General features: G+C 37.1%; 1 protein-coding gene across 1 annotated transcript in view; it reads left to right on the forward strand.

The window, feature by feature from the left end:
- LOC122909213 (muscular LMNA interacting protein) overlaps window positions 1-8,855 on the forward strand; it is a 149,430-nt gene extending 140,575 nt beyond the window's left edge. The window contains exon 11 of the mRNA XM_044253020.1: window positions 8,691-8,855. Within this exon, the coding sequence (XP_044108955.1) occupies window positions 8,691-8,696 (6 nt within the window). The 3' untranslated portion in view covers window positions 8,697-8,855. The remainder of the gene's footprint in view (window positions 1-8,690) is intronic.
- Window positions 8,856-14,235: the final 5,380 nt, after the last annotated feature.

The following is a 14,235-nucleotide window of genomic DNA, read 5'->3' on the forward strand; positions in this document are numbered from 1 at the left end:
AATATCCTTGCAAATGAGACATGGTCAAAAAAAAGAAACATAATACAAAAGAGAAGTAGGAATAATAGAGTTCTAAATAAAATGTAACTTTTCCCCAAGCAAATTTCTATAATTTTGGGCATCTTATCTACTTTTCATAAACTGATGTTCCTATTGTTGCAAATTTTAAAACCTTTGTTATATGGGACCATGTGGCTTTCTGCTATAACATTAGGCATTAAACTAGAAAATTGTGTTATGAATAGATGTGAGTTTTTATCCTTGAGCACATCTTTGATTATTTTTAAATTGGATTATTGGTTCCATGAGTATGGACATATGGGAAAATTTTAATAGATATAGCCAAATTACATTCCTGAAAAATATTATAACAACTCACCCTAGAAGGAGGCTGTTTTTACAGCTCCTTTCCTGTACTCTTGCCAGCACTGAGAATTATCATAATTGTCAATTTACTGAGAATTTGCTGTATATTAGAATATATTATGCACTTTATATGCTTTATTTTACTTAACCTTCACAAAATAAAGTTAAGTATTCTTATTTCCATTTTACAGATGAGGAAACTGAGACTGAGGGAAATCAGTATATTGCCTAAAGTGAAATAGCTGGGAAGTATCTGCTTCATTAGGAATTGAATCCAGATCTGACTGCCTAGAGCCAATACTCTTAAGAACTCTACCATACTCTGTCCAGCTCTCTATCCAAATCTCTAGCTATGCTATCTAAATATTTCTCCCCCTCCTTTTTTTTTCTTTTTAAGATTATTTATTTGAGAGAGAGAGAGAGAGAGAGCAAGAGATCACAAGCAGGGGACTAGCAGAGGGAGAGGGAGAAGCAGGCTCCCCACTGAGCAGGGAGCCTGATGAGGGGCTCCATCCCAGGACCCTGGGATCATGACCTGAGCCAAAGGCAGACACTTAACTGACTGAGCCACCTAGGCACTCTAAATCTTTCTTCCTTTTAAAATCATGCCTGGGTGGCTCAGTCAGTTAAGTGTCTACCTTTGGCTCAGGTCATTGTCCCAGGGTCCTGGATGGGGCCCCAAGGTACGCTGCTCGCTGCTCAGTGGGGAGCCTGCTTCTGCCTCTCCCTCTGCCTGCTGCTCCCCCTACTTGCACTCTCTCTCTCTCTCTCTCAAAAAATAAAAATCTTAAATAAATAAATAAATAAAATAATATTTTAAAATATTGATTATTTAAAAGGAATTATTTTTCACATTTCTTTGCATTTAAAGAATTCTGTATTTTTCTACTACTTTTGTCTATTTTGTTTATGCATTATGATATACATTTATCTACTGGTATGGTAATATCTTTCTTACTGAGTTGTAAACTCCCTTTATATATTAAGGATATTAATTCTTTGTCAAATGTGCTAGCCCTTTCAGTGTGACAGTGGCAGATTATGTAATAGTAAAAAGTTGGACAATTATGTCCAAAAATAGAATGAATAAATTTTACACATTTCAGTGAGTGTTTTCCAAACTTTCCCATTCAGCCATTGACTTAACTTGCTCTGTGTTTCTTGTCACTGATTAATTAGGTTCTTGACTTTGTAACCTGCAGAGGCTTATCTTCTCTCCACTCTTAAGCCATTCCTTCTGCCATCTGAGCCTTTTCTTTCTTTCATCTTTTTTTCCAAGTAATCTCTACACTCAACACAGGGCTCAACTCATAACCCCAAGATCAAGAGTCCTATGCTCTACCCACTGAGCCAGCCAGATGCCCCCACATTTTACAAATTTTACAAATTTTATGCATTTCAGATGAATGTAAAAAGAAATAATCAAATGTTCTTTCTTTCAAACATAATAATTTTGGCTCAAACTCACATAGGCTGTTTCTACACAATAAGAGTGTTTCTACACAGTAATAGAAAATCAATTGGTTATTTAAATAACAAAGACATCCAGTTCAGATAATAAGTGCTGAATTAAGGACTTTGGAATGTGTTGCAAAAAAGAATAGCTTGGGTGCCATATTTGCATTTTTTGCATCAATTATCATAATTTGAGAGACAAAATTTAAAATTAAGCTAGTGGGTAAATTAGCAAAAGACGATTTCAATCTCAGGTTTGGAATATATGAGAGTAAAGAAACTAAAGTTTGAAGTTTAATATTTATGAGAGATAGTACGTTACTGTTGGTATTAAAAGAAATGTAAATAATTAAGCAAAAGGCCATTTTATTTTTCCAGTGTGCTGTATTTTACTTGTTAGTAATATTGGCACATCTTAAAGCAATTTCACAACTTCTTACAACTCCTTATGGTATGTGGCAGGCTGCAATACTGACTTGTACATTTTCCACCAACCCTCTTATTTTTTATTTATTTACCTATATGGCACCAACCAAGAACATGATCTGTTTTTAATACAACAGTTCTATTCTTACGACTCTATGGCTTAAGGAGTAACCCTTTCCAGTTAAATACCCAGTGAAAGTAAAGAATTATAGAGGAAACTTTACCAGATCTCAGAAATCCCCCCTTGGCTTTTCTTTCATTTCCTAAAGCTAAGTTTGTCTTTCTTACTACCAGAGTCCCACCTCTTATTTTCAGTCATGTTATTTGTAGATAACTAGTTTTTTAAAAATTTGCTTTGTAATTCCTTTAAAAACTAACAGACTTCAGATTTATCTGATTGGATTTGCCCCTTGTTTGTTTGTTTATTAACATATAATGTATTATTGCTTCAGGGGTACAGGTCTGTGAATCATCAGGCTTACACAATTCACCGCACTCAACATGCCACATACCCTCCCCAGTGTCCACCACCCAATTACCCCACCCCTCTCACACCTCTCCCCTACAGCAACCCTCAGTTTGTTTCCCGAGATCAAGAGTCTCTTACGGTTTATTTCCCTCCCAATCCCATCTTGTTTCATTTTTCCCCTTGTTTTTATAAATCATATGATTTTAAAAATACATTTTAAAACAACTAACTCAAAACAGCATTTCCAGGTATAATCTAGTTCAGGGTTCTCAGCTCTGGCGGAATATTAGATAAGACTCCCCTGGGACTTTTTAAAAGCCCCAGTAGCAGGGTTTCACTCCAGGCAAACTAAGTCAAAGATCTCAGAAGGGAGCAAAGGGGGTGGTTGTTTGAAAATCTCTCCAGGTTGCACAAATGAGCGACAAGAATGGAGATTTTCAAATTCTAGCTCCTTTCTGGATAATCTAGGAAAGCAAGTAAGTTATTCGATCTCGGAAACAAAAATTTGAAAGTCAAAGCAGGAGAATCCTCAAGAAGTTTGTCTCAGGGAATGCTTTGAATTCATAGAAAAAATGGGGTCACATATTTCTGCCTACCATGATAAAGATTTAACATGTGCTTTCTTTCACCTGGTAGGTTAATTTTGAGAATTAACCTAATTAATTTTGAGAATCTGTTCTACATTAAGATTCACTGAAATTTTCTTAGTAAAACCTAAGATTTCTTCGTGTTTTCTTTGATATTCCACATGAGCGTGGAAAATCTTCAGGCTGGGCCAAGCTGAGTGTGGGGAGTTTCGTGGGGGATAGTACATTCCAAAGGGTTTTTTTATTTAGCATTTTATACGGTACTTTAAAAAATCTTTGGCCAGTGATGAACCTTCATACAAAAAGATGAAATCTCTAAATAATTGATTGGACCTGATCAATTTTCAAAGAAGCTCACTTTCATACTTGTCATTTGTTCACTCACAGCAAGGCAGTAATTTCCAAAGTAGGTGCATCTATAACACCATCTCATTTATAGAAAACTCCCTGCCTGAAGTAAACGATTTTTACTTAGAAGAAATTAAATTCTAGTTGCAATAATTGTTTCTGATTGTATTTATCATGTCTTGTGAATTCAGCAACTCTTTGATCCACAACTACTCTGTAGCCCTCTTCTCTTTCCGCAGGCTTAATTGTGAACGTTGTAGTGAGGGAAGAGATAGAATCAGACCTGCTGCTCTTCACATCGCCTGCTACACGCAGCCCTGGGTCCATTTTATTTTTCGCTTGAGGGTCAATTGATTTCCAAAAACATGATTAGATGCAGTTGACTCTGACCTTTTGGATCCACTTGCTCTTAACACAACTTGAGAGCTAATCATTCACCAGCTGCCCATAAACACATACTAGGCAAATTCTTCTGTTTTCTCATTCCTTCTCTGTGCAGAGTTTTGATAAACATTTAAGAGTTGGCAAGATAGCAATAGTGCTAGCAAGGTGACTACGACTGATTTGCTGCTGTGGTGCACATAAGCATTTTGTGTCTATTTTATTTCAAATTCCAGAACCTCCATTGACGTTTCAAGTTCTAATCTTAGGGGACAGCATGTCTCGTTCCTTTATCTCCAGTCTCCAGAAGAGAACATAGGGAAGAGAAAATGAGTGTCTTGTCCATGGAAGCCACTCTCATTTTCTGGTTTGATTCAAGGGTAAAAACGAAATTATCAAGAGAAATGGGCCCACTCTGTTCCCTTGAGGCAATTTCCCATAAATGTTATTTCTTAAAATTAGGCTTCGATAAATCTTGGATTGCTGAGTTCAAGGTTGTAATCTCGGGCAAGAACTCAGGATCTGGATATTATTAACTGCTGATTAAAAGAAAATTCATATGCTTTGATAGGCAACTGCCTAGAGAGCCAGAGTAAATTTATCTAATAAACACAAATAATATGAACACCTGAATGATTAGCCACCCTGCTTAGGAATCCAGGTAGACAAGGCAATCAGAAAGAGAAGGACATTCCTAGTGCAGGTTTGGCACTCCATTGAAATGACTTTCTTGGGTTATAAATCCCCTGCCTGTTTGGGGAAATATAATTTTAAAAAATTCTGCTGGCCCAGAAATCATCTTCTTAAAGATAGTAGAGAAAGGAAACACTTTTGTTATTAAATAAGCATTAAACCAGAATGTTATATGCATCACAATCACACAGAGATGGCAAAGATGGGAAGAAATCTCACCCTTTACATAGTCAAGGGGATACTACCCATTATATGCACGTTTGTCAAGATAAACAATAATTCAATGCATCCTCAAGTAATAAGACTTGGCAGTAGTATTTATTATACATAGTTCACCCTAAACTGCCTGGCAATTGGTGCAACCATGTTAGTTAATTGGCTTTACACCAAGCAAAAGTACACTTTTCATATCTTTATGGTAAGAGTTAGTTTTACCACTTGGAGCCAGGTGTCAGCTAAACTTAACCAAAGTTAGGCTCTTCCCCTCTCTCAGAGACTAGGAGACAGGGATGCTGTCTCATCTGGACATTTACATACAAAGGAATGGTTCTCAAAGGCCTTGAGAAAGACATTGCTGGGTCTTAAAGCTGACAAAATGCCCATTGACTTTTCAGAGGAATGTATATATATTTCCAAGGGAGGAGAATATATTTACAGTGACAAGTTCTTTTTTAAAGTAGATGCTCTATGAAGGAGGGAGGGAAATTGCTTCCCATATTATCTTTTTTGAAAGATTTATTTATTTTATTTACTTATTTATTTTAGTGGGGTGGGGGAAGAAGCTGAGGGAGAGACTACAGACTACAGACTCCCTGCTGAGCAAGGAGCCAGTGCAGGGCTGTCTTACCACCCATGAGCTGAAACCTGAGCTGGATGCTTAACTGACTGAGCCACCCAGATGCCCAGCTTCCCTTATTTTCAACAAAGAGAGTGAAGCCTCTTCTTTTTAATTTCCTTTTGTTCTTTCAACTGGTGGACAGATCTGCAATCTGAAAGTCTTACTCTGAAGTAGTCAATAAAAAGTCGCAAGTGTCATTTATTTTTCTTTTCTAGGGATACAGCTGAATCAAATGTAAGAGAGGTAGGGGTTTGGTCAAATTGAGGTCCCTCCTTCAAAGTCATCTCAATAGATCATTGTTGGTTTTGGCATTGTCACGAGTCATGGTAAAGCTGAGCAAAAGTCAGGGAACTAAGTGGACTTCCATTCCTCTGTGTGCTAATTTTTCAAGATAAACAAAATAAGATCAGGGCTTATAATTATTTGGAGCTCAGGTTATCCAGATATTAAATGTTTTGACCCCAGATTCAATGTGATGCTCTCCAGTATCCGTTATATATATATTCTCTATCTATCAGACTACTTTTATAGCACCCTTAATTACTGCATGTTTTATAACTCTGGCTTCTGGACAATAAATTCTGATCTGGATCTTGTGTTTTCACACCGAAGTTAGTAGTTACGTAAATGTCCAAAATACATTTAAAATCTTTTGGAAAACAATGAGTATATAGTAATAAGATTATATACATTTCCTGTAAATAACATTTTTGGGGGAAGTCTAGTTTCATAGTTACAAGGGCACATATGTAGATCATTTGGCTTGCTTATGGCAAAGAATAGTATACATGAATGGTTTTGTATAAGAAGGGAAAAAAATTCACACAGCACATTCTTTTAAGAAATGCTTTCTGTAACATTGGTTTAAAGTTTTACACCCTACATTACTTATTATCCAAAGTTCACTAAAAAAATTGGGATTTGAGTCCCCTCAAAATTATGATGTTTAAAAATGCCTTAAGTTCTTATTTTTATTTTCTTATATCCAAAATAAGTGTGTTGTTCAACTGGCAGCGTAAGACAGTCCCGAGCCTCAACTACTGGGGGGCTTGTCTGAAACATAAGGATTTATTTATTTATCTTATTAATGAACTTCATCTTTCTGAAATGTCAGACCTTTGTTTTTCCCAAGTTATTGAATGCCGTATGTGCTGAGATTGGCAAAGGTAACTAAAGACTTGACAAAATGTTGAAAATCCCAACTCTACCTGTCATAGCATAATGCATCCCTTCAAACCAACTGCGGAACTGTGATTCCAGACATGACTTTGATCTGCCCGTGGGTTCAGGAAGAACTGAGAAATAGTGCTGGGTTTGCCAGCAGGGCCACAGTGGATGAGCTACCTAGTCCTCTTCGATCTGACGTAATTACTTACATAATTAAAAATCTTAAATGAAAAGAATTCAGAGGACATGGAGTCTAGTATTTGACTGAATGTTACTATCCTATCTGTACTTATATCCTTGCATATCATCTGTTTAAGTACTTCCAATGATGCAGTTGATCATTTATAAGCCAGACACAATATGGGCTTTCGTATATGGCCAAGACAGTCTAATGACTACACCACCAACAAAAACAAATAGAAAACACTAGACAGACCAGGGTTTAATTTCAAATGCTGTGGCCTTGGGCACTATATTTAATTTTTTTTGAGCCTCAATTTCATTCTCTGTAAAATGAGATCAAGGGATAATGGTGAAGATTTGCATTTATGCATGCAAAGTGCTGAGTATATAAAATACATAACACTTCGTAAGCATTAGCTAAAGGATGATGATTCCTTTAAATCTCTTGCAGTATTAGCTACCAAATGTTGGTACTTTCAGGAAAATCAAATAGATAGTAGTTTTTATTTGTTAGAAAAGGAGGAGATGCGATTTAGTCATTTCCTCCTTCTATTTTAAAGCTTCGGAGAACCCCAGATGATGAAAACTACTTAGGTATTTCATGACTACTGATTTTCTATGGCCAAAAAAAATTAGTGCAGTGGTAGAGCTACCCCCTTGTTTTAGTAGCTTTTTCCTTACCTCCTCCTTCTCATCTAACAAATGTAGTTTCTCCTAACTGATACAGAATATGTCCACGTTTCACATTTCTGCTTCACTGCTCGGCCATGCAACACTCAGGTTTCTGGTCTGCTTTACTTAGCCCTTGTCCATAGCTGGTGCTTCTTTTGGAGTCATGCCTCCCAGACCATGGCTTCATCATCCTGTGGTCCAGCCCAGGGCAAAACAGGGAGATTTGCTTACAGAAGGGCAGTGGGCCTCTTCTCTTCTCCACCTGCCATTTTGGAATGCTCCATTGGCACCCGGAAGTATAAAGTTATGGATATCTCTTTCCATAAGTGCCATTTCATCATCGTTCAATCAGAGTGCTGTTTTAGAACTAAATTTCTCTTCTGCCCTTATCTCTGATACTTTCTTTTAAACTTCCTTTCTTGATTTGTATAATCTACTTAATCCCTCCATTAAATTTATATCTTCTGTGCTGGAGAGTCCAACCTTGTCAAATAGGAACACATGGAGATGGATGGATAAAGAAATTATGAAAATCACTCCCGTGTCACACAGTAGCATTATAAATCCAGTTGAATCAGTATATGGAACAAAAACAAAAACAACAACAGGAGCCCCACTTGCTGTCTGTCTTTTGTAAAGGTCCATTTTGCAAAAGCTGGGATTTGTTCCAGTCCCACTACTCGTTCCCTCCTTGTCTGAGAGATTACATTCTAGGGAATGGTGGAGGCATCAGCACTAAAGGAAAGGGGTGGGACAGCAGTCAACTGATGAGTGGGTGAGGGCTTATGGGTGGGATGTGGAAATGCTGTACCTTAAGGCTGCACCAGCCCCCCAAAGCCATCATAACCCTTTGCATGAGACCAGAGCTGTTTGCTGAACTCTCAAGAGATCAGAGTTTGATGTGAAGGTATAGCTGTAGGTCTTTATTATGCCGTTAATTGTGTAACAAGAAAATAGCTCCTAAGGGGAACAATAAAAATTTCCCACTATAAATAATTTTTTATATGAGACTCTATGTCCAAATGCTAATATATACATTTTCAGGTGTAGTTTTGGCGTTTTATTTATCCCATCAACCTAACTACTATTTCCTCTTGTTTTGTAGCAATGAAGTTGGATCAGAAGCTGGAAGCAGGGCGCGCTGAAGTTTTCTGGAATGCTGGTGCTAATCACTTGCTAGATTTGATGTTTAATTTTTTTTTTTCCTATGAGTGTTTCCTTTATGAACTGCAGTAGAAGTAAAAAAAAAAAAAAGTGTCCTGCAGGCATATAACATCACAGTACCCTACTAACACCCAGCGTAGAAAAGATTTATCTATAGCTTCTTGCACCACTGTTAGAGGCTTTAATGCCTTCTATTAAGCTGACAACAATATTAACATGCCCCTATATTTAGCTGCCAAATAAAGAAGAACCATGGGTAAATAGAAGAATGGTTGTGACTATTTTTCAACACCACTATTATTTAATGCATACATTACTTGCTGAATCAGGTTTTATTTCCCTTTAGATTGATTGGTTGATTTTTTTATGTGTTAAAAAAATGAGCAACTTTTAAGAAATGAGCCCTTGCCTGCTTTCAGGGGATGCTAATATTCAGAGGTTCATTGTGGTAATCTTGAACATGAGAAAGCTGGCATTTCACATAACTCACACAGTTTTCCTGTTCTGTTCGGGTTCCATGTTACCGGGACAGGCCCCATACTAGGGACAGCCCAGTGATGAGCTTCGTGTTGCTGGGATGTTCTTCACATTGTGGTTTCTCTGTTGTCACATGATTCTTGTGAAGGCTATTTCCGAGTCAGTTCATTCTTATAATCTTGGGAGCAGTAAAGACCACAGAGCAAAACCATACTTTGAGGAGAATCCTGGGAGCCCACTCTCCAGCATATCTATCCAGCATATCTTCTTGGCCATTGGTCCTAGTCTTGTCTACCTGGTTTCCTTCTTATAACCTTCTGTCCATCTGGAAAGCCAAGAGCAATACACACTAATCAGGAAACCATGGCAATTCCAGACAGGGAGCTCTTGGTAGCAGGTGAGCCTTGGTAATGGCTCCTCTACTTACTTCTTGCACGTAATCCTTGTTCCCTTGGAGCTGGCTCTGTTTGAACCATAGTTCTCTTAGACCACTGCTGCATTACTCCACAATCCTGCCCAAGGCAAAGCAGGCAAAGTTGTCTACCAAAGAACAACTGGTCTTTCTCATTCTCTACCTGCAATTTTTGGAATGATCTACTGTCAGTCATGGATTGGTACCTGGAAATACAAAGCTTTCCTATAGTCTCCATTAACATATGTAGAGCAGCAGAGCTTTGGTAAAGCTCTCTGTTCATCTGTCTCTCCCAAAAAACACTACTTCTCTATCAACCTGCTACACGGTATAAGGCGTCACTTTAGAGTATTAGTAACAATTTCATATTCACTGTGTTCTTATCATGTGCCAGGCCTCACACCAAGTGCTTCATTTGAATTTAACCTAACCTTCACAATGAAACTGCAAGGTAGGTAATATTATTACTTATATTTTATGTTTGTGAGATCAGATTCTTAAAGATTAAATTGAGCTCATAAGTGGTAGAGGCAGAATTCAAATCCAGATACTCTGACTCAAAGACCACCCATTTATTAAACCTTTCATTCTTTCATTCATTCTTTTTTTTTTTTGACCTTGGGTATGAAAAGTTAAGCTTATCACACTTTTCAGTTCATGGCAGACTGTTGTTATAAGTTTGGGCAAGTCCTTCCCCGATGTATTTATTGGTTAGATGTTTGATTAACTTTATAAATAATATCTGTCTTTCCTTCCCATGCTATAGGCATACATTCTTATGTGTTTAATGTATAGTCCCTACTTACATGTTTTGAAGATATGCATTGCTTTTGTCTAAATATATAAGAATCCTAAATGATATTGTTTCTATTCTGTTTCTTTTTTCTTTTTCCCAGCACTATGGCTTTTAAGTTCTTGGGGTTTTTTTGTTTTTTTTTTTAAAGATTTATTTATTTATTTGAGAGAGAGTGAGCAGGGAGGGGGCAGAGGATCTCTGAGAGGGAGAGGGAGAGAAACTCAAGCAAACACCCAGTTAAGCAGAGAGCTGGATGTGGGGCTTGATCCCATGACCCTGAGATCATGACTAGAGCCAAAATCAAAAGTCAGAAGCTTAATCTACTGAATCACCCAGTCACCCTGGTTTTAAGTTCTATTCACAATGCTCTGTAAATGTCAAATGGATTATTTCTGCACAGCTGTGTGATATGTTTTCATCTCTTATCATTTAGCCACCTGTCCATTGGTGGTCTTCCAAGTTGTTTTCCTCTATCAGGTATGGTTGTGATGCACCACTTTACATGTACTCCCTTGTGGATTTTTTTTTTAAGATTTTATTTATTTATCTGAGAGAGAGAGAATGAGAGGAGGAAGGTCAGTGGGAGAAGCAGACTCCCTACGGAGCAGGGAGCCTGATATGGGACTCGATCCCAGGACTCCAGGATCATGACCTGAGCTGAAGGCAGTGGGTTAACCAACTGAGCCACCCAGGTGCCTTCCCTTGTGGATCTTTATGAGAATTTCTCTGAAGTATATACCTAGGATTTGAATTGTTTAATCATAAGTACTCATGTACTTGATTTGACTAAATCCTCTCAGAATGCTGCTCTTCAGAGTGGACATACCCATTTTTTTCCCCACCACTAACAATGCTTTAGGGCTCTTCTATCTTCTCTATTTTTGAAGGTCTGAACTTTGAAACAGGCTATACCATTATTAAAGGCAACTTCTAAGTTGGGAGTTTTATTTGAAATGCTGTCCTATTTATCTTAAGTTTTCCAATTCTCAGAGTCTATTGTACTCCAACTCATGACAGATGTCAGATATTGGCTTCATTTCATTGATGGAAAACGTGAACCACAAGAGTAATTTGACTGAGGTCACCAAAGTAGTGAATGACAGACCAAGAACAAAGTCTTTTGATTTTCCTACTGTGTTATTTCTAGCCAAACAAGCTTTATCTGAACATCACAGTCTAACCTATTTATTCAGTTTCTCAGCAAAATCTTGATTCTTGAGTCTTAAGAGCATGAGTACAGGAAGGGCAAATGTTGGTTGTGGAGACAACATGGAGAATTGGGTACTTTTTAGTTTGGTTGGTATCAGCTTTCAGTGCCCTGAGTCACTTAGGAGCACAATGGCTATCTGGAAGGAGGAAGAGCGTGAGAACAGTGATATGGAATGGACAGATATTGAGGTTGTCTATTTGGGTCCCCCAAGAAGCAGATTCTGAGAAAGATTTAGTGTAAGTAGTTTCTCTGGAAGATAACCACAGAGGGAGTGAAGAAGCTAGCTAGGGAAGAGAAGGAAACAGAATCCATTACAAAGCCAACTACTGCAATGGGTAACTGGAGCTCATTCACATGGGGAGTTTAAGGATACAAGGTTGAACATGTCTCACAGTTAATTCAACTCAGAGGAAAGGAAAATGGTAATCATTCTAAAGCTTGACTATCAACCTTTACAGAGCTATGATCTCTTTCTCTGTAAAGATTTTTTTCTTTTTTTTTTTTTAACTTTTCATTGTGCAAACCTAACAAGACTTATTATTTTCTTGTGATATTTCAATTTGGAAAATATGGAAAGTCTAGTGAATATTGTTCTGTATGATCTTTGAAATCAAGTGCAAGAAGGAAGAGTTAGTTGAAAGCTTAATAATAAAGGAATATTTTCAGAAATGTATTTATTGGACAAACAGAAAATTTTGCAATTAGGCTTGGGAACAAAAATCCTTCAGGACTGCCATGGATTTCCACATTTGAAAGAACCAATATCATCTAGAAATTAAATCAACTGTGCAAGAAGATAACTTCATTTGCAAGAGGAAGAGATTGTTTTGCTTGGAGCAAGTCTAGAGTCCATGGAATAAAAATAGGAAATATTACTGAATTTGTTTAAAATATATATTACATGTTGGGGACTTTATGTTTCTATGGTATGTTGTGAAATTCAACATTATTTCCCCTCATGTTTTAGAATGTTCTTCTTAAGTAATTAATTAATTTAAAGGTTTTATTTACTTATTCAATAGATTGAGAGAGAGCAGAGCATCAGGCAGAGAGAAAGGAAGAAGCAGATGCCCTGCTGAGCAAGGAGCCTGTTGTGGGACTTGATCCCAGGACCTGGGATCATGCCCTGAGCTGAAGGCAGCCTCTTAGCCAACTGAGCCACCCCGGTGCCCCAATAATTTATTTGACCAGAAACTGATTTTTCTTCTTTAATTTATACTTAAATGAATACACCTTAATTTCTTATAAACATTTTTTCCTCATGGATTTATTTGGAATTGTTCAGCCTCACTTAAGCACCTGAGTCCAGATTTTCTTAAGTGGAATAAAATTAAAATACGTATGTTTTCCTCCAAGTTTTCAGTCCCACCACTAAGCACAGATTTTACTTGTAGAAAAAGAGCTAAATCTCTAAACAGAAATGTATTGAACTGCTATGGTAATTTTTATTGAAGGTCCAACCCTAACCTGCAATAAACAGGAGTCTGAATGTATGACATCTTTAGGGTTTCTAAAAATACAAGTTGAAAATTATAGTTCCATTTGGTTTTATCTTTTCCTCAAGAAGGTAAAGAAAAAAAAATTAAGAGTTTATCATGTTGATAAAACAATAAAAAGCCATGTGAAATAAGTTATTTGGAAGCAACATTTAGCTCAGAGCAGCCAATATTAATAGTATTAGGGTGCGTTTTAAATTGATAATATTTAATTATTTTGTTTTAAGCTTGTCTAGAGAAGATTTCACCTTTGACAAACACACACACACACACACACACACACATACACAGTTATTTCTAATGTTATATTTATTGCAAGAGTGGGTGTTGAGGTTCTGTGCTCACGTAGGCAAGAAAATGGAGCAGTCTTAGGTAACAACTTTCCAGACAAACTAGCTGTGACTTCTTAGGTACCCACCAGTCTACCTTTATGAGGCTCAGTTTTTTCATCTGCAAAATATGTGCCAGACTAGATTTTTCTTCACTTGGTTTCCTTCCAACCAAAATAATTATGTGAATTTATTACTTGGTTGTAGGAAATTCTCCTCTACATTCTGAAACTGAGGAACAAAATAAGTTGGGAAATATGGCATATTTTAGCTCTCTGGGTCTCTTACAATCTTGGCGGGATCTTTCACAGTGACCAAGACCACTTGTATCAGAATGAGTGAGGCTGTCTTTTTTTAAAGATCATTTTTTGTTCCTTTCCCATACCTATTGAATTAGAATATATGAAGTGGGGCTCAGAAATCTGCTTTTTAAATAAAATCTATGGGTTATTACTATGCAGATGAACTTTTGATAAGTAGCTTCTCAGATCAGTATAATAGGTAAGCAGGGAGAATAAGGACATAGTCCATGGCTAAGATAAGCATGCGATGACATTGTTTGTTTTACTCATGGTGGGAGGGAGAAAGAGAGAACCTATATTAAGTGTTTTTACATCAATCGAGTAAGGGCGAATAATATAATTAAACTGAATACAGTTAGGCTAAGTATATGATAGAACTAGTAAATGATCCAGAACTGGCAATATACTACTGAGTTTTGAAGAAGAGAAAAGGACTCACCATTGTTTCAGTTGTAAATAGTAAT

Source organism: Neovison vison, chromosome 1, assembly GCF_020171115.1.
Source record: "Neovison vison isolate M4711 chromosome 1, ASM_NN_V1, whole genome shotgun sequence".
NCBI lineage: Eukaryota > Metazoa > Chordata > Mammalia > Carnivora > Mustelidae > Neogale > Neogale vison.